Below are 18,667 nucleotides of genomic sequence, written 5' to 3'. Positions count from 1 at the left end.
TAAACTATTCCATAAAATCACTTAGGGAACAAATGTGCTTATTTTAAATTGTTTCTACCATGTTTCTCCGAAGTTAAGACACCGTCTTATATTTATTTTTCCTCAAAAAAAAAAAAAAAACACCACTATGGCTTATTTTCAGGGGTTGTCTTATTTTCTTCCTCCTTCTCCTGCCGCGGCCGGCATTGCTGCTGCGCCTATCACTATGTCTTATTTTCAGGGTGTGGCTTATATTCCTTGAATGCTTAAAAATCCTGCTACGGCTTATTTTATGGCTATGGCTTATTTTCGGAGAAACAGGGTAATATTGTGTTCTAATATTGTAACCCGCTCAGTGTTAGAAACTCAGGTGTATAAGCTAGACGCCAGATGGCTCCTTAAACCAGGGCTATAGTCACCAAATCGTAATGTATAGTTGCTTTTGGGGGGCCAGACAGCTCGAAAGCCACATTTTTCAAGACATCATTTTGGTTCCTGATTGTGCAGATAAAACATCACAGATTGTGTTTATTTACATGGGCTTCTGTGGATGTTTTCTATTAGCCTTATATCTGCTTCTTCTGTTTTTGTTTAATCATCAAAAAGAAAACTATGGAATCTCCCTCATCAGACAACCAAAGAATGCTGATCTCGACTGAAAGAGCAACCTGCTTTATACACAGAGTAATAAGACACGATGCCAAAGCCTGTATACATATAAGAGGAAACTGTTATTAGCGGCCTGTTCAAATGCCCAAAATATATTGTGCTAACCTCAGTTCTCACAACCTATTATTTCCACAGTAAGATAATAGGAATAAACATTTATCAACATCCACACCTTGCTTTAAATAGAACAGCAGCTCAGAGGAGAATTAGGAATAGCAAGAATCGGAAGACAGGCAAAATAATAAGTTTAACACAGAAAGTTTCTATTTTTAAGAGTAAGTTTCCAATTACAATCTAGAGGCACATCAGTTGAACAAATTATCTGTAGGTTAAAAGAAATACCAAGCTTGAAATGACTGGCACCACACCTTAAAAGAGATGGATGTGAATCTTCCAAGGGGATTTACCCATGAATTGAAAAATATTACAATATGGGCCAAACCTTATGAGAAGATGACATGTCTAGCCACTTACATAAACACATACATGTGCACACAAACCCATGTTCTCTATGACTGTCAGTCTGTCAATCACACAGCTAATCATCTGAGGATACTCAATCTCTCCCGTCTCAGAAATCTCCTCGGATGCATGGCAGTAATTGCCTTTTCCCATTAGCCCACAGTGACAATGGCTGCCATAGCAACTGGCAATGATTTTAATAAATCCAATCTGCTTTTTCAAGGACAGCACATGCATGCCAGCAGGGACAGCACTACAGATAGGCTCTGTAAGGAGGAAGGGAAACCAACATCCACAGCAAGGTCAGAGGTTTAGCATTCAAAGGTGAGCAAAATAACAATGGAAAAGACAAATGCTATCTTTTCTATAGAGGGTACAGTGAGAGCAAATTATAAACATATTCTATAAGACTCTGTTGTTATTAAAATGTGTAGCGCAAGCCTCTGTTTACGAAGAGGTATTGAACCCTATAAAGCCAATATATCATCCATACAACATTTGCATTCTTAAGTCATACTGAGCCACAGCAAATAGTACTTATTCAGTAAATACCAAATGGATTAAAACAACAACCACCAAAAAATTACTCAGCATTCAAACATGGAACAGCATGAGGTACTATCTCATTCAAAAAGTCTACAGTCATTTTATTGTAATGTATGAAGAGACCATAAGAGTTAACCCACTTTCAAATGTAATGTCTACATAATCACCAAGTTAGATGCCCCTATGACCAGTGAAGAATAAGAATTCAAAGTAAGAAGCACATAAAACAGGGGTGCCCGAACTTTTTTCAAAGAGGGCCAGATTTGATGAATATGTGTGAGGGCCAACCAAAGTTGTTGACCTTTTTTTAGGATTGAAGTTGTTGAGCTTTTTCTCCTACGGTTTTACCCCAAAGTTGTTTAGGCCCCCAAGACGGACTTTGGACATGCCTAACATAAAAGATCTAGAGACACTTCTTTGCCATCTCCCAAATAATGGAATGTGTAGATATGCACCAGTGCTATACCACTGTCATTTGCATTATCAAACTTTCTAGCTTAGGACTGCATTTTAAACACCCTATCAAGCCAGGCAATTTCCCTTGAAGTTTAAGAGCAGGGTGTTTAAAATACAGTGGTACCTCAGGTTAAGTACTTAATTGGTTCTGGAAGTCCGTACTTAACCTGATGCGAACTTTCCCATTGAAAGTAATGGAAAGTGGATTAATCCATTCCTGATGGGTCTGCGGAGTACTCAACCTGAAGCGTACTTAACCCAAAGTATGACTGTAATTGGTTCTGGAAGTCTGTACTTAACCTGAAGTGTACTTAACCTGAAGTGAACTTTCCCATTGAAAGTAATGGAAAGTGGATTAATCCGTTCCAGACGGGTCCGCGGAGTACTTAAATTGAAACTACTCAACCTGAAGCATACTTAACCCGAGGTATGACTGTATCACTAATATCCTATAGTCACCCAAAGCTCTTTAAATTGTTAACATCAGCAGTGGTGAACTAACATTAGCAAGACAGGAACACTCTGCTGCATGCTGAGTTTTACTGGAGATGCTGAATAACCAGAGCTTTGTATCATACCAGCTATAATAGATAGTGCAATGTGACAGAGTAGTTTCTGCTATGATTTAAACCCAGTGTCAGAGTTAGAAAAAAGGGGGAAGGAAAATGAGGTGGTGCCCAAACAAATAACAGAAAGACATACATGCAACTCTGCCTACCAGTCATGAGAACAAAAAAGGAACATAACGGGTTTGTAAAAAAATCCACTTGGGGTGCTCACCACCATGTAACCTGTTCAAAAGTTGGTGGTTCTTCTGTTTTAGCCACACAGCAGAATTGGCATGATTGCTTCTGTTCCCCCAAATATAGTATACCTATGAGCCTCGAATACTTTAAACATAATCTAGTACCTTCTTAGTGCAGATAGAGAGCAAGGTGCACAAGGACTGAAAATAGAATTAAACGCAACACCTACATGCACAACGTTCTCATAGCACCATTACCACACCAGGCAGAGGCAGTTCAGTGGGCAGCTCATGGTGCCTGTCAGTATGCATCCAAGCCTTGGCTTTCCCAAATACACATCTTGCTCTGTACACTGGATGTTTCCCCTAACAGAGATCTAACTGAATCAAAGCAAAAAATATGTACAGTAGTACCTTGGATCTCAAACGCCTTGGCTCCCGAACAAATCGGCTCCCGAACAATCGGAACTCAAGAAATGAGTGTTCCAGCTTTTGAACAATTTTCGGAAGCCAAACATCTGGCATGGCTTCCGATTGGCTGGACTTCTGGACTTCCAGAATGGATTCCGTTTGACTTCCAAGGTACTGACTGTACATTTGTGATGTAGGTACTTCTCATTTAGCAGAACATCCAAGTATTTATACATGTAAACCTTTCACCACTTTAAGACATCTTTTCAGTACATCTTTCTGTATCAGGATATGTAACTGGCTTGCCTGCTTAGGCAAAAAATATGCCGTTACTGAAGTTGCATTGTTGTTGTTGTCGTTTAGTTGTTTAGTCGTGTCCGACTCTTTGTGACCCCATGGACCAGAGCACGCCAGGCACACCTGTCTTCCACTGCCTCCCGCAGTTTGGTCAGACTCATGTTGGTGGCTTCGGGAACACTGTCCAACCATCTCGTCCTCTGTCGTCCCCTTCTCCTTGTGCCCTCAATCTTTCCCAACACCATGGTCTTTTTAATGGCTGTTTTCAAGGGGGAGAACCTACTCAAACCTCCTAACCCCCCCCCCCACACACACACACTTCTGCCATCCTGGAGGAAGTTTGGATTGTATGAGTCCTCCAGAATGGAGCTCTCTGTTCCACACACCCAAAGTGCAGAAGTTCTACCACCAGCACTAACCTGCAAAAAGTTCCAAAATGAGACATCTAAGGGGCAGGGAGAGGCTCAGCCAGCCACTGGAGTCAGCTCCACAAACATCATTTGGTGGCACTGGGCCTGATCCAGAACCAACTGCTACACTAGTTCCCCGGATAGCATAGCACAGAGCAGGGTTTAGCCTGCCCCCAACTGGCATGAACTAAAGTGCTGTGGATGAAGCTATAGCTACACCAGGCATCCCCAAACTTCGGCCCTCCAGATGTTTTGGACTACAATTCCCATCTTCCCTGACCACTGGTCCTGTTAGCTAGGGATCATGGGAGTTGTAGGCCAAAACATCTGGAGGGCCGTAATTTGGGGATGCCTGAGCTACACCATTCCATCATGCTGCTGGCCCAGTCAGGGTTAGAAATTATCTGTAAACTACAAAGGGGGGAAGTCCATTTTAAACCGTTCATTATACAGAACACAATTCAGCAATTTCATTCATAATTCCCTGTATGCTTCTGCAGCATCCTGAAACAACACTTTTCATAAGGGAAGAAACAAACCACAGGAAATACTACATTAGTTTGCTTTGCAGAACTCTTTCAGACTTATAAGTCGATACAAAAAGCCACTTCCTGGTTCGGTAGTCTCAGAAGTAGTCGCAGCATTATGCCACGTCAAGATTTCCCTACCTTCCTGAAAAAATTACCAATAGTTTTGTACCAATAGTTTTGCGTGGAACACACAAATAAGAACGCAGAACTTTTTTCAAAAGGAGGTATCATCCTACCCCAGACACAGTAACAGTTTTCTTTATGTGAGAAATTCACTGGGGGGGGTGGGGGGGGAGAGAGAGAGAAACAGCACACACAGAAAATGTTTGTATATTCTGCTCCTGACTACATTGTATCTGACTGAGGAGGGAAATATTTAAAAGTTACAAGCTAAGATAAAACTTTCAGTGTTTCCCTCAGAAGTAGGAAGGGCTAAGTGTAAAAAAAGCCCCACCCACCCCTTGCCGCAACCACAGACACCAAATGATATGCCTGCCATCATAGTTACAGTCTCTGACCATCCCACATGATACTAAATAAAACCTAAGTGAGACCTTGTTGGGTCAGCACTTCTGGCCATACTCCCTGATGGTAGTAATTACTCTATGTATCTGCAAATGCCTCCTAAAATAAGCAAACCCCTAAAAAAGCCTTTGCATCTCTGACTTGCCGGAAGAGTTTCAGCTGAGTTCAGATCTCAGGACCTGAAAAGCCTCTAGGGAAAGATAAATTTGTTGATATTGCAGAGGGACATTACATCAGGGCACTTATTTAGTCCACTTGTGTTGTAACACAGAAAGGAACCTGAGCATATACTGAAAAGAAAGCAAGTGGGTCCCAACTGCTCTTTTTCTGCTTTTTATAGCACGGCACTAAATAGCAGTTTTGTTATGCTCCAGACAAGCACCATAGGAAAAACCTGACACAGCCATAATGGGGAAAGGGGGGGGAGATAAATCCACTAGGCTTTTAATTACCATCCCCAGAAGATACTTCTCAGATATGTCTTGCGCAATACATTAATTGCAATGAGAGGGAAAATATCAACAAACAACCAGACTGTGCTCAAACGATTAGAATGGTACAAGTCTATTATGATGACACCCAAGTAAAAATATTTTTAAAAAAACAAAACAAAAAGTGCTCCCCGATCAGGCTAGATATAAAAATAGTTTCTAACAACCAGATCACATAAATAGCAATATCAAAGCCCATATAACTCTTCCCCAATGAACACACCAAAGTTGTAAATGCTATATGCACCACTGGAGATATCCTAATATTACAGTTATTAAAAACAACAACATGAGTATGCCAAGTTCTTAGGCCGATACACTATTCAAATTATCTAAGTACTGTATAGAGGCATTTGTCACAATTCCACCACCCCCCAAAAAAACCCATTACACAAGCACCACACCCTAATGTGACAGTGGTCCCTAAAGGTCTGGATATATTTCAGAATGAGAACAAGCACCATGAAATATAGGCAACTGTCAGGTAAAGGCCTGTGGAAACTTCTGATGCGGCTGCATATCAATATTTAGCTGCACAGATAGAAATTTAGAGTATGAAGGCCTCTCCCTACATTTAAAATGAGAAAATGGCTGTGGGGGGGACAGGTCCATCACATACACACAGAAAAGTCTAGTTGTCTTGCTCTCAAATAATGTAATTTGAATCTAGAACACCAAGAAAAACAACAACTCAAATGTCTTCAACAGCAACTGTGCATTGCCTTGAATTTAGAAGCGAGTGTACTAAAAATAGAAAAGGAGAAGAGAATGTGTTAAATCTCAGAATGCAACAAAGTGGTTCTAATCCTTGGGCAGTGGAATTGTCTCGTGACAACTGCACTTCAGAGTCACTTCAATGCAACTATAAAATGGAGCTCTCAAAAAAACCGCTCCAACGAAGTGGAACTAGTTGCCTCTAATTGGCCCACTCACTTCATTACTGGATGCTCTTCTTACCCCTTAGATGTAATCACTCAAAGGAGACCATCATGCATGCACCTAAGGTGTAATAATCTAGTATCTGAATAAGCAAGACTTAAAGATTGCCAGATTCATCACAAATACCTACTTATCAGCCTGTCACAAGTCAGGTGGCTCCTGATAACTTTTTTAATCAACTAGACAAAAGCGCACACACTTTGACAAACAGGAACGGACAAAATCAAAAACACTACACTTATAATTGGTCCAGCTCTTAGCATTATTATTGCTGTCAGACTTATGCAACTCCACCATTATCAGCAACTATATCAGTGATTATATTGTGGCTGATAATGCATGGTTGTATGAAAGTCCGGAGCACAGCTTCAATTACTGGTGATGGGGGAAAGAGCAGTGAATGAAGTCTGAATTCAAACCCATAGATCACACAGGCTGTTCTCTCCAAAATGGAGATGTGAACAAGTATTTTTTTTGAGAGAGAGACTTTGGAGTACAGAACATCAGTGGCATAGCATGGGTTGCCAGTGCCCGGGGCCTTGCGGTGGGGGGAAGCAGGGAGGGAAACGCATGCATGGAGTATGCATGAACATTCAACTGCTTTATGGCATCCACACCACCCAAGAGACCACATCTGGTTCACATGGAGAAGTCGTTTTCAATGGAGCCCAGCAAGGGAAGAGAGCAGCTCTATTAAGGCAACACCGGTGTTGAAATTTGTGCACCTAACAATTTTGCGATGAGGGCAACCACCTCTGTGGCTCCCCATACACTATGCCACTGCAGAACTTAACAAAAGGCAGAAGGCAGAACTTACAGAAGAATGATAGGAAAACAGGCAAGTTGCTGCATTCTAGCAAAATGCTCATAAGGAAATGGGCCCTATATGTTTTTTAAAAGAAAAACCATAATAGTGAAACCAAGTAGTGGATGGTTCATTTTAAACTTGAAAGTTTGTGCATTAAAACAGCATCAGCTAAAGTTTTAGTTGATTCAGAATCATTGTTGAGGACAAACTAATCAGTGGGGCTATAAGTCATAGTCATATATATTTGGATTCTGGTTTTTTTAGTCTCTCCTAGGTTCTTATTACTGTAATGTGGAGTGAAAAAATATTAAAAGGTAGTCTTTTCTTCATACAGTGACTGACTTCCTTCAACATCTCAAAAGGCACAGATACTAGGGTTTCTGTAAGATGCAAGCGTATTTACATTTTATCAGTTAAATAACAGAATGATCAACTAAGCTTGCTTATTAATTAGGCTGCTTTACAATACATAACTTCTTTAGTCCCACAGGTAATTAGGTGCAGCTTCCTTGTTCCTAACGTGGTATCATTTTAGAATCAGAACACTATACTTTAAGAAATTGGCTGCAGTGCCCCGAACAGCTCCTTGCCCTTCCTTTCTATTATAAGGAACTTGCCCAACAACACTTCATTCTCTATGACCTCCTCTTCCTCAAGCTCTGTACCCTTCACTCTTCCCACTTTCTCAATACTTGCCAAAAAAGCCTAAGTATTTTGATTTTTCACTACCAAGGAGCAGGTTTAGATTATGCAAACATGGTTAATTTATACAATGTCTTATGCCTGCACATTTTAATACCCTTGGTATAAACTGAGTGTTTTCTCTCTCTATGGAATATAAATGCAGCCCTGGTTTTATCGAGCCTCAGGATATCCAACTCATATATTGAACAGAAAGCAGATATACAGTCTTCAGAAAACAGAAAATGAAAATATTTTTGTGGAAAAAAAACAAAATGGTTTGCTCAGCAAACATTTTATTCAAGCACTGGAGATTTAATACTGAAAGCAGTGGTTATCACCATACACTTCACACACAGAGAGAAAATGCATATAACATGCAGGTTGCTGTTCATGGTGCAATAAACACAGCATTGTATAATAATAAAGATTTCAGATCCATGCCACAAACAGATTCATCATTTCACTAATGAAAGGGATCTCCTCACTACAGAGGCAAAATATTCCATTTTTTTCATTGTATCATTATCATGTGAGAATTACGGTAAACAATAGAGACAAAGGCAAGCGAATTCAAAGAGGACAGATCTATTCTGTAAAAAGGCATCATGTAACACTATGTCCCACTTCACTAGTCCTCCTGTAGTACAATCAAACATCAATTTGACAATTTGATTAGGCTACAGAGCACATAAGGGGAAGAAACCAATCAGGTTATTGCTCTCCAACCTCTCTCAGCCCCAGCCTAACTGCTGCCTACCGGCCACCTTTATTCTCCCTTCGAGCCCATTTTCCTTTTCCCCTTACTAGGCCTGGGTCCACAGACTCTAGGCATTGCATCTTTCATTATCTGAAAGGAAAAAAGCTAGGACACATCAGTCACCACTAAGTATGCCTTGAGGTATACTAGTCAAAGTCTGCTGCATTCAAGAACAGGGCCTCTGCGCTTGGTTTAAGACTAAAAGCCTGTCATTTGGGGATTAGACGCTGTGTAAGTTTGTTGATGTTTAAAGTGATCACAATACTCTTAGTTATCAGGAGTCACAAGTAGCAGCAACACAACTGGGGGGAATACAGGCAGTAGGTCCTGTAACTCTACGCAAAGGGCTGTAGCATATCCTTAAGTTTAGGTGATTCTGGTACCACTCATAATACTGGACATGGCAAGGCCCAAAACTCTGTCCCTTCGTAACAAGTGCCATTTAACCAACAGTTTTGCTTTGAATTGGGAGCAGTGCACAAACTATGAAAAGAACTCCGGTTTCTCGTTTTCTTTTTAATCAAGAACAAGCCCTTCTTCACACAAGCAATTCTTTGAAAAGCTTTTGAGACTTATGAGGAAGTTAGAAAAGGAGGGCAGTTCAAGAGAGGGTGGTTTTGTGTGTGTGTGTGTGTGTGTGTGTGTGTGTGTGTGTGTGTGTTTAAAAGCACTGAAGTGATCAGTTCCCATGCGGCACAGCAGGTAGCAAGGCACAGCAGCAAGCTGTAGTAAGAAACCAAAAATGCAGCCAATGATGTATTTGTAAATGGAACCAAGTACAAATGGCAAATTCATAACCTCCATTATGAACAGAAAACACAGGGAACCCACAAAACCTTTGCAGAACTCTTGTACATGCTAGGAGACGCTAGGTGCAGGATTAGTGCAGAGACCCTTGGAATGATACGTTCAGTGGCGACTTCATATCTGTGGAACCCTCTCCCCAGTGGGTAAGTACTTTTCTTTTCTTTCAGGGAACAGATGAAGACGCGCCTCCTGCAGCAGGCTTTCGGATGAGGGTATCAGCGACTTAAATAATTTAGGAAGAATTTGATGATCATGCTTGTTAGAAACGGTACCAATATAACTGTTTTCAACTTTTACATTTCATGGATATTGTTAAGCATGCATTTTATGTTGTTTATTATGCTGTAAAACGCCCTGTAGTCTTTGGATAAAGGGTAGTATGCAATTGGCTGAATAAATAAACAAATACATTTTTAAAAGAAACTGCTTCTCCAGAATAGGGTGGGGGGTGAAGTAAGCACACATGCATGAGTGTATTTCAGCACAGCAGGCCCCCAGAGTGCTGGGAATATTATAAGATGGCAACAATCCTGAAGACTGCACAGTCCTTCTGTGGCTCCCTGTCTCTGGTTGGCTTGGCATGCAAGAACACTGCTCTGCACACAGCAATTTGTACATGTGCACCAAAATCGTTCTGCAAACAGTGGTGCCTTATCCATGCATGCATATACAGAGCCAGTGAAGTGACAATGCAAAACTAGATTGGGCATGGATAGAATACCAGAGCAGCACTTCCACTATCCCTTGGGAAGAAAACAGAATTAGGATTACCATGTGGATGACTCTCTATGACTTCGCCCAAACCTCCTCAGCGTAATCTGCCATTTAACACAGCTTGAAAGAAACCACTCTCAATGGTCAGTCAATATGCTGCAGCTATTTCTTTCCCTCTTCATCCCTGGCTGCAAGAAATAAGTCCTGGATTCATATAGCAGCCATGATCCGATTTGCTCCAATCCCAGCTCAAGCAGCTTTATACCACCCCACTAACAAGATCAGTACTGGCCAAACAGGGTTTATCCAGGCTGATCAGAGATGGATTAGATAACGAAACCCTAACTGCCTAAAGCTGTCTGCTGCTGCAATTGGATAAAGAATGAAACATATGAGATACCCTGTTTCTCATATTTTAAGGCATCCCCATAAAATAAGCCATAGCAGGATTTTTAAGCATTCAAGGAATATAAGCCATACCCCGAAAATAAGACATAGTGATAGGAGCAGCAGCAATGCCGGCCATGGCAGGAGGAGGAGGAAAAAAATAAGACATCCCTTGAAAATAAGCCATAGTGTGTTTTTTTGAGGAAAAAATAAATATAAGACGTGTCTTATAATATGAGAAACACGGTATCTTGCACACTGCCTCTAAATTAGCCTCTTGCACCTAATTGTTGCTCTCGGAGTTCTGTTGTGATCCAGAAATTAAAGCATATCACATACAAACAACATTTGTTTAGCAAAATTGTTGTTGTTGTTGTTTATTAGCCACTAAACTACTGTAGGATTACATGCTACCTCCACACTGTCTACAATCGGAATTGGTAATAGTCTAACAGAGGACAATAGGAATGACAACCCACTGTAACCTTTGTGATAAATATAGACAAAGTCAGAAACCTATTACAGCATCTGTGGAGCATATGCATTCTTATTAACTACTGGTTTATATTTTTAAAATGTATCCCAAAAACGTTTGTCCCCAAACGTTCAGGACAGCTAACCATCAAGACAGCTGGACATCATAACAATTAAACACACTGTACAAATAAAAAAAAATATCCACAACAAAATCCCTTAATGGAAAACAGAATGCAGAGCAGCAACTCAAGAAAATGTCATTTTGAGTAGCAGAGAAAGAAGGGGGTTGTAGAATACAGGGGCCATCTCCCACCACTTCACTTCTGCTGAGCCAGGACAGAAAGTAGGTCCTCCCCTGAGGACTGAAGCATGTGGATAGGTACATAAAGAAGACAGCATCTTTTAGATACTGCAGTCCCCAAGACACTGAAGATTTTGAAAGTTAGCACTAATCACTTTGGATTAGATGCAAAAAAACATATTAAGGGTTCCCAGGAAGATGGCACAATATGGGTGTTATGTAAACTCCAGCTCCTATGAGAAGCCAAACTACATTCTATATCAACTGAAGTTTCTGGATTCTTTTGGAAGGCATTCTTATAAATGATATGTTACAGTAATCCAATCTGGATGTTATAAAGGTATTTATGCCTATGGTGAAGTTTGTATTCCCTAGGAAAGTGAGTTGTAATAGACAGAGTTCCACATTTTAGGCTGTAAGAAGCGTCTGATCAGGAGGAAACTGCAGTATACTGCACAATGAAAGGGTTCCCTCTTACGCACAATCATTTTCTGACAGTATTTGTACCATTATTGTTGTTCCATCTCTATGAACATAACATTACCAATGTCATAACTACTATGGCACATTAGTGAAGAGTTCAATTCTCCTTCTTTATTCCCATTCCCATATAATTGACTATAGCAGGTGATGGGGGAACAGTGGCTCCACTTGATTGTCTATGTATGCCTTTTACTCTCGCAAAGCAACTCATGTGGAGAAGAAATAAAGAGACAAAGAATCCGAACACAAAGAACTGAAAAGTATGCCCTTACGAATAAACTGGAGAAATATGTCTGGGCTAACTAACACATAAGGCATTATTCTTAAGGCGAGCAGGAATGATGAGATAATACACAGCACTTTCAAACCCATACAATTCCTAAGACTCCTAAGCCGCAGGGTTTGCCTTATAGTAGGCATCCCCAAACTTCGGCCCTCCAGATGTTTTGGACTACAATTCCCATCTTCCCCAACCACTGGTCCTGTTAGCTAGGGATCATGGGAGTTGTAGGCCAAAACATCTGGAGGGCCGCAGTTTGGGGATGCCTGCTTTATAGCAATGGTAGCCAATGTGGTGCCCTCCAGATGTTGTTGGACTACAATTCCCATCATCCCTAACCACTTACCATGCTGGCAGGAGCAACTGAGTTAAAACTCCAGCAACATTTGGAGCAAACCATATTGGCTACCCCAACTTACAGAATACTATTTCCAGCATGATACATCTCATACACATGCCACTACACATGTTGGACACGCTTCTGGTTTCCTGAAAAGTAATTTTTATATGTTCAGTATTAAAAACTGTAAATCAAAGCAAAAGCCATTTTTCCTATGGATGCTAAAATGTGTATTTTGTAATATTAAAACTGCTATAATGTGATTAGGTAGGCCACAATAATGGACATACATATTTGCATACCTGTAAATATTTTTTTCCCAGTATTGCAAGAAAAACTGGGCTACTGCGACATTTAAGGCCCAAGGGATATTCTATATATATTGAATGGGAGGCAAAGGAAAAGTTACATTAGAATAGTTGCCATAGGATATTAGTTCCAATTTAAGAAATTTCAAATTCATTGCAAACAAGTCTCTTGCTACAATTTTCCTACAGTTTGCTAGAACTGTTCCATGTTTTGCTTGCATGAAACAGATTGACACCACATGATGCTAAAGTCACATTTGCACATGAAGTGTGCAAGGATTCTGTGTTAATTAAGCATTCTGTGTCCTATACAGTGGTACCTTGGAAGTCGAACAGCCTAATTCCCGAACGTTCTGGCTCCCAAGTTCCAGTTTGGTTTCAGTTTTCGAACGTTTTGGAAGTTGAACGGACTTCCAGAACAGATTCCACAATTATGTGGCTAATTGCATACCAGGAGGTAACAGATAATCACACAAAATGGGACAAATTCCAGAAGCTAAATGGAACATTAGTGTGCCTCAGCAAGAAAATGAACATCCACTTGGGGCCACCAACTAGAGTCATAAAGGCAATCAAGAGCTGTAGCAGAAAACAGCAAATTGCAATGAATAAATCACACAGTTTTCAAAGAGTGGGAACACAGTCAGTGTCAGCAACAGAAAGGAGCACCAAGCACACAGTTACTTGTCCAAACAGCACTCAGCAAAGTAATACATTTCTGTAAAGAATAGTTTCAGTTTAGAGTATTTTCCTAACTTGGGAGATCAGAAGGAAGTGTACACAGCTATTCTCTTTTTAAAACAATTTACCACATAGTCTCTAAATAGTTTAAGCAAAACATGTGGCCAGAGAAGAAAATGCAATTCTTTTTTTAAATAAAGATTTACAAAGCCTCTAGAAACAAAGGGCACCAGCAAGAGATAAAAGGCTTTCTACCCTCTTCCAGACACAATTTCCTTCCTCTTAATTTACTAAAATGCACCTCTATACAAACATTTTCATAATACAACTGGAAGTACAAGCTAAGTATCCCTAACAATTAGAAACACCCAAACCCAAAAAGTAACTGAAAGATGTGCTTGTTTCTTCCATCTATGTATATTCAAGCATAAAGCTATGTATATTCAAGCATAAAGCTCATTAAGTCACTACGGTTATATACCATACTGGTCTAAATATAGGCCATACTTTCCCTCAAAATCTGGTTTATATAAACCTGAATGCACCCTGCAATTGCTGTCTTATAAGTAGAGAAGCCAGGAATTGATATGAGACCTTGGGAACTGCACAGAACTTCAGCTCTTTTGCAAAGGATCACCCACCCTTCTCAAGAGGTAGCCCTGGCTGCCTGGTTAGTTATTCATTGTGAGACAAGTCTAGAGGCTGAATGTATTCTTTCAGATTTTAAAGAGTACCAAGTGGTGCTGGCAGAGAATTTAAGAGTGTGAGTGTGTGTATCTTTCCAAGAGATCTTGTTTTAGGGGGTGTGGCCTATATTCAGGGACAATTTATTTTCGGTAATGCCTCCAGAATCAGAGGCCTCTGAATATTAGTTGCTGGAAAGCGCAAACAAGGAAGATGCTATCACACTTAGTTGCCGTTTGTGGGCTTCCCAAAGACATTTGGGTGGTCACTGTTAGAACAGGATACTGTACTAGAATAGATGGGCCTTTGGTCTGATCCAAGCAGTTGCTACTGCATAATGTAATCCAACATACAGTACACTAGGAGCACCATTCAGCAGCATGAAGAAAAGAGATACCACAAATTATAGGTCAGTATTTGGATGAAGTGTTCCCTTAACTTAGTAGACTGTCAATCTATATCACCTCATACTATGTCTGTTGTTAAGAGTTTAGTGCAAACCAAGAGTTTTTGGATTCTGCCAGGCACTCTCCTTCAAAGTCAGTCTGGGATTTGGAATATAATCTGGCTCAAAGACTACTTGCTAGGCTAGACTGCAAGTTCTTTTTGCATACTAAATGATTACCTATTAATACATGCTCGATATTCCTCCTTCTCTCAATAACCAGCCGTATTTTTCCTATACATTAAAAAAGCCAAACATCAGTTTGTTTCCCATCATCAGTGAAGGGAGTTTGCATCAACTTGCTTTTCCTGAACTTCCCCAGGAACAAGTGAGGGGAGGCAACTGATTAAGAGACCACAACTAAGTTTCATTCCTGGGAAGTGAATCCTTCACTAAAGAGGTACTCTCTTTCCCTGCAATGTTACATGTGCTGTCTAGGTAGCTATGATGAGAAACAACTGCACTTTTTCATATGCAGATAAGCTTACTAAGGATGGAGGAGTCTATCCTCACCTGTAGATTTAAATAGCAGACTGCAACCATTCTGAGCTAGCAATTCTGATTCTGAGGAAGGGCAGCAGGATGGCCCCAAGTTCTACCAGAAAGCATGTTTTCTGGCAGGTAGTTCTTGTGCTGGCCTTTTGCAGACAGCGCTGTGCAAACAACAGCTAAAGAATTTCAGGAGAAAGAGACAAAGAGGGACACCTTGCCACACATTTCCCCAGAAATAAAATAGCTGAGATAGGCACAAATTAAGCTAGCATGTCCTCCTGTTGCCTTGATTATATTTTATCAATAGAAAACAAACACCTCATTTTAAAGTTAATGGTACAATCTTAACTCCCAGATATAATAGCTGAGAGAGGTTAACCAGAGCTGGAAATAGGCTGTCATCAATGACTCAGGCTGCCATCATACAAGGGAAAGTCCTGGTAGCAGAGGTTACACCAGTGTAGAGGGCAGAAAAGGATTGCATTAAGAGGGAGAAGTGGGATAGCTAAAGTTATGCTGCATGCTAACTCCATTCACTGATTCACAGAGCTCTACGAAACTCAACGGCCGAAAATGTGGCTGTAATTAAATTCAGTGCACAGGACTCAATGGAAAGGCAGAAAAAGAGTGTCTGCACTACACACACACACACCCAAAAAACCCTTGCTACACACACCCTGGCCAGAAGCAGTTAGGATGCAAATTAATTTACCCCCTGACAAATCTGCCTGGTTAGGATGACTCTTGTTAGACCACTGTTATCGGTGCTGAGCACTGGAGTACCCAATGAGTCTTAATGAGTCTCATGGCTCAAATAGACAAAGGCCCAATGTGTCCCATGGCTCAAATCAGGTACATTGGCGAAAGAAATGAAATGTGAATGAATCCAGGGATTTAAACAGGAAGATTTTTGTATCCATTGAATTATAAAGATATTCTTTGCTTTCTAACAAATGAAAGAGGCCAAATCCTTAAACAAACTGAGGGAGGGAGAACTGGTACAAGTATGCATTTGGAAAAAGACATTTTAATAACTTTATACAAAATCTATTTGTACATTATATAGTTTATATTAGTTATATCAAGGACGGCTGTGCAACATAGTACTATTCCTTCACCACCAGCTTGTTCATTTTATGTATCTGATTTCTCCTGTGTCACTTCAATTGTTCTCCACCTACAACAGACATCAGTGCCTGCAATTCAGAACCATTCATACTTTGGTAGCACCCCACCGCTAGTAATGCAAAAAAGAACTCTACCAGCACACAACATTCATTTATTCTTCCATGGACAGTCAAGGAGAAACTCTAGTTGGTTGCAAGCATAGAACTGCCAGACTGGACTCTGAAATAAAGCTGCAAATAAGCATATTTCTAAAAGATGCCCTTTTCTCTAAGGACCACATTCTGTTCTACAGCAGTACAACTCCACAGATTGTAACAAATGTCCCCCATCTCAGAGCATCATAGCTCAATACAACTGTAAATGACTACTACCAAAGTCCATGGCATTCCCTTATTTTTGAAGTTTCAGACTGGCATCTCTAGTAGATTACCAAAAAAACTTAAGGTAATTGTTTCCTCCTCTCCCACTGGATGAATGAATGAATGTCCCTGAAGTGAATACTTAAGAAGCAGTGGAGTAACTTCATCTGCAGTCTGTATGTCACATCCAGGTTAGGGTGGCTATTCTTGGGGCAAGCTTGATCATATCTAAGTTGCATTTACACTTCAGCTGAGTGGTATACTAGTTTATCTGGGTGAGTGACAAGTGTGAGTGAAAGCTGTGCAACACCTTGATGAGCAAATGATTTTTTATGAAGAGTTTAAATTTGAGTACCATGCAGCTATCTTTGACAGCCCCAGAGTTAAAATAAAGTCCATACAGTGCAATCCTAGGCATGTGCATTTACTCCCAGGTAAACCTGAATTGGACTGCAGCCTCAGATACAAGCAAAATATCCAGAGCCTCTTCATAAAACTCTACAGTTCTTCCACAAAGCAAGGAGAGGCCTAATAAACTTTCTTGTGGAACAGATCCAGATGAAAAGCTATTTGCCTCGAACTGCAGATATGGGTGCGATCCAAAGCAAAAAAACTTCGTCTCTTTCTAGGCCCTCCTCTCACTTTTTAAAACCAAAGACCAGCAATGCATGCTCGTTTGCAAGTGTCAACCGTGACAGTCTACACTAGGTTGACAAGCAGTTCCCTACAAAAAGGCTTTGCGCGCACATTGATGGTGATGACGATGATGTTGTTGTTGCTGCTGCTGCTGCTGTTACACTTGAGCCAAGCCACCACAATATGCTTCCCCCAGCTGCCCTCCCAGACCAACCACGGAGCTGCAGGATACCTTGCCCACACCCCTGCTGGGCCCTCCACGTTTGCGAAAGCCCCTTATCTTTCCTCCCCACCCTCCCACCTACCCCGCTATGCCTAGGATCCTAACACCGGCCCGACGAGGGGGGTCAACGGGGCCGACAGCATCCTCCCAAAGGGGCGAGGGACAGGATACCCTCCAGTCTCACGCGCAGAGAGCCCCATGCGCGCGCGCACAAACGCACCCGCGCCCGGGGCCTCCCTGGCAGCGCCCGGGCGAGCGCGCCCCTCAAGGCCACAGGGGGGGGGGGTTAGGCGGCCGTGCAGGGTGGCTCCACCGCCGCCTCCTCCTTCTTCCCCGCCGCCTCCCATGCTAACCTGCATGCCTCCGCCGTCCGTCTCCGCCTCGGTCCGCAGCCTCTTACTGAGGCCGCTGTCGGCTCCGTCGCCTCCGGGCATGGGCTGCTCCAGTTCGGGTTCCCGCTTGATCCCTCGCGGGGCTGGGACGCCGGGCACGAGCTGCTGGTGCTGGGCGCCGCCGTCCGCCATCCGAGCCGGACCCCCGGCCGCCCAAGCGGGAACCGCAGCCGTCCTCGTCCCCTCGCAGTCACCAAAGCCCGGCCACCGGTCGAAAGAGCCCGGCAGCAGCTGGAGCTGGAGCTGGAGCTGGAGCGGCGCTACTGAAGGCCCAGCCAGCCCGGTCCGGCCAGGACCAGCGGCAGACGAGGAGTAGGCGAAGGGGGCGCGCGGGACCGGCGTTTCTCCGGATCCCGCGAGCGGGAGACCGAGGCTGTGTCGAAAGAACGCGGCAGCGGCGCCGACTCGGGCCCCCGCCGGGCAGCGCCGAAAAGAACCGAGGAAAGGGAAGGCGAGAGAGAAGGCGCACCGATGCGCGAAGCGGTGCTGGCGGTGGCGGCAGGCGCAGCAGCAAGAGCCGTCTCCGCCGTAGACCTAGAGCGGGGAGAGAGAAAGGAGAGGCCGAAGCCCCTCGGTAATTTTCGGAAACGCCGTATGGGAGCGAGGACGCGACTCGGCGCGACCCCCTCCTCTTTCCTCTTCCTCCTCTCCCCCCCGCGCCCGCTCGGCAATCTTCGGGAATAGGGATGAGGTGGGCGGGGCCACGGCTCCAAGAAAGGGCGGGGCCTGGGAGAGGTCCTGTAGGACTCGGACGTTAGAAGGCCTCTTGGCAGGGCGGGAGAAGGAAGCGCTTTGCCTGAGGGAGTCGGTTTTCCCTCAGA

General features: G+C 42.5%; 1 protein-coding gene across 18 annotated transcripts in view; it reads right to left on the bottom strand.

The window, feature by feature from the left end:
• Positions 1 to 18,667, bottom strand: part of RBFOX2 (RNA binding fox-1 homolog 2) — a 184,047-nt gene extending 165,380 nt beyond the window's left edge. For 5 of the 18 annotated variants that reach the window (XR_009558280.1, XR_004693337.2, XM_060279877.1 and 2 more), the window contains exon 1: positions 17,808 to 18,540. Coding sequence is in view for 15 of the 18 variants with exons in the window: in XM_060279877.1 (XP_060135860.1) it covers positions 17,808 to 17,978 (171 nt within the window). In the remaining 3 variants the exon portion in view is untranslated. Of the gene's footprint in view, positions 1 to 17,807 lie in introns of all 18 variants that reach the window. The other 13 variants (XR_009558279.1, XM_035127280.2, XM_035127269.2 and 10 more) reach the window with 9 other exon arrangements.

Source organism: Zootoca vivipara, chromosome 10, assembly GCF_963506605.1.
Source record: "Zootoca vivipara chromosome 10, rZooViv1.1, whole genome shotgun sequence".
In the NCBI taxonomy this organism is placed as follows: Eukaryota; Metazoa; Chordata; class Lepidosauria; order Squamata; family Lacertidae; genus Zootoca; species Zootoca vivipara.
This window is presented reverse-complemented; position numbering and strand designations above follow the sequence as displayed.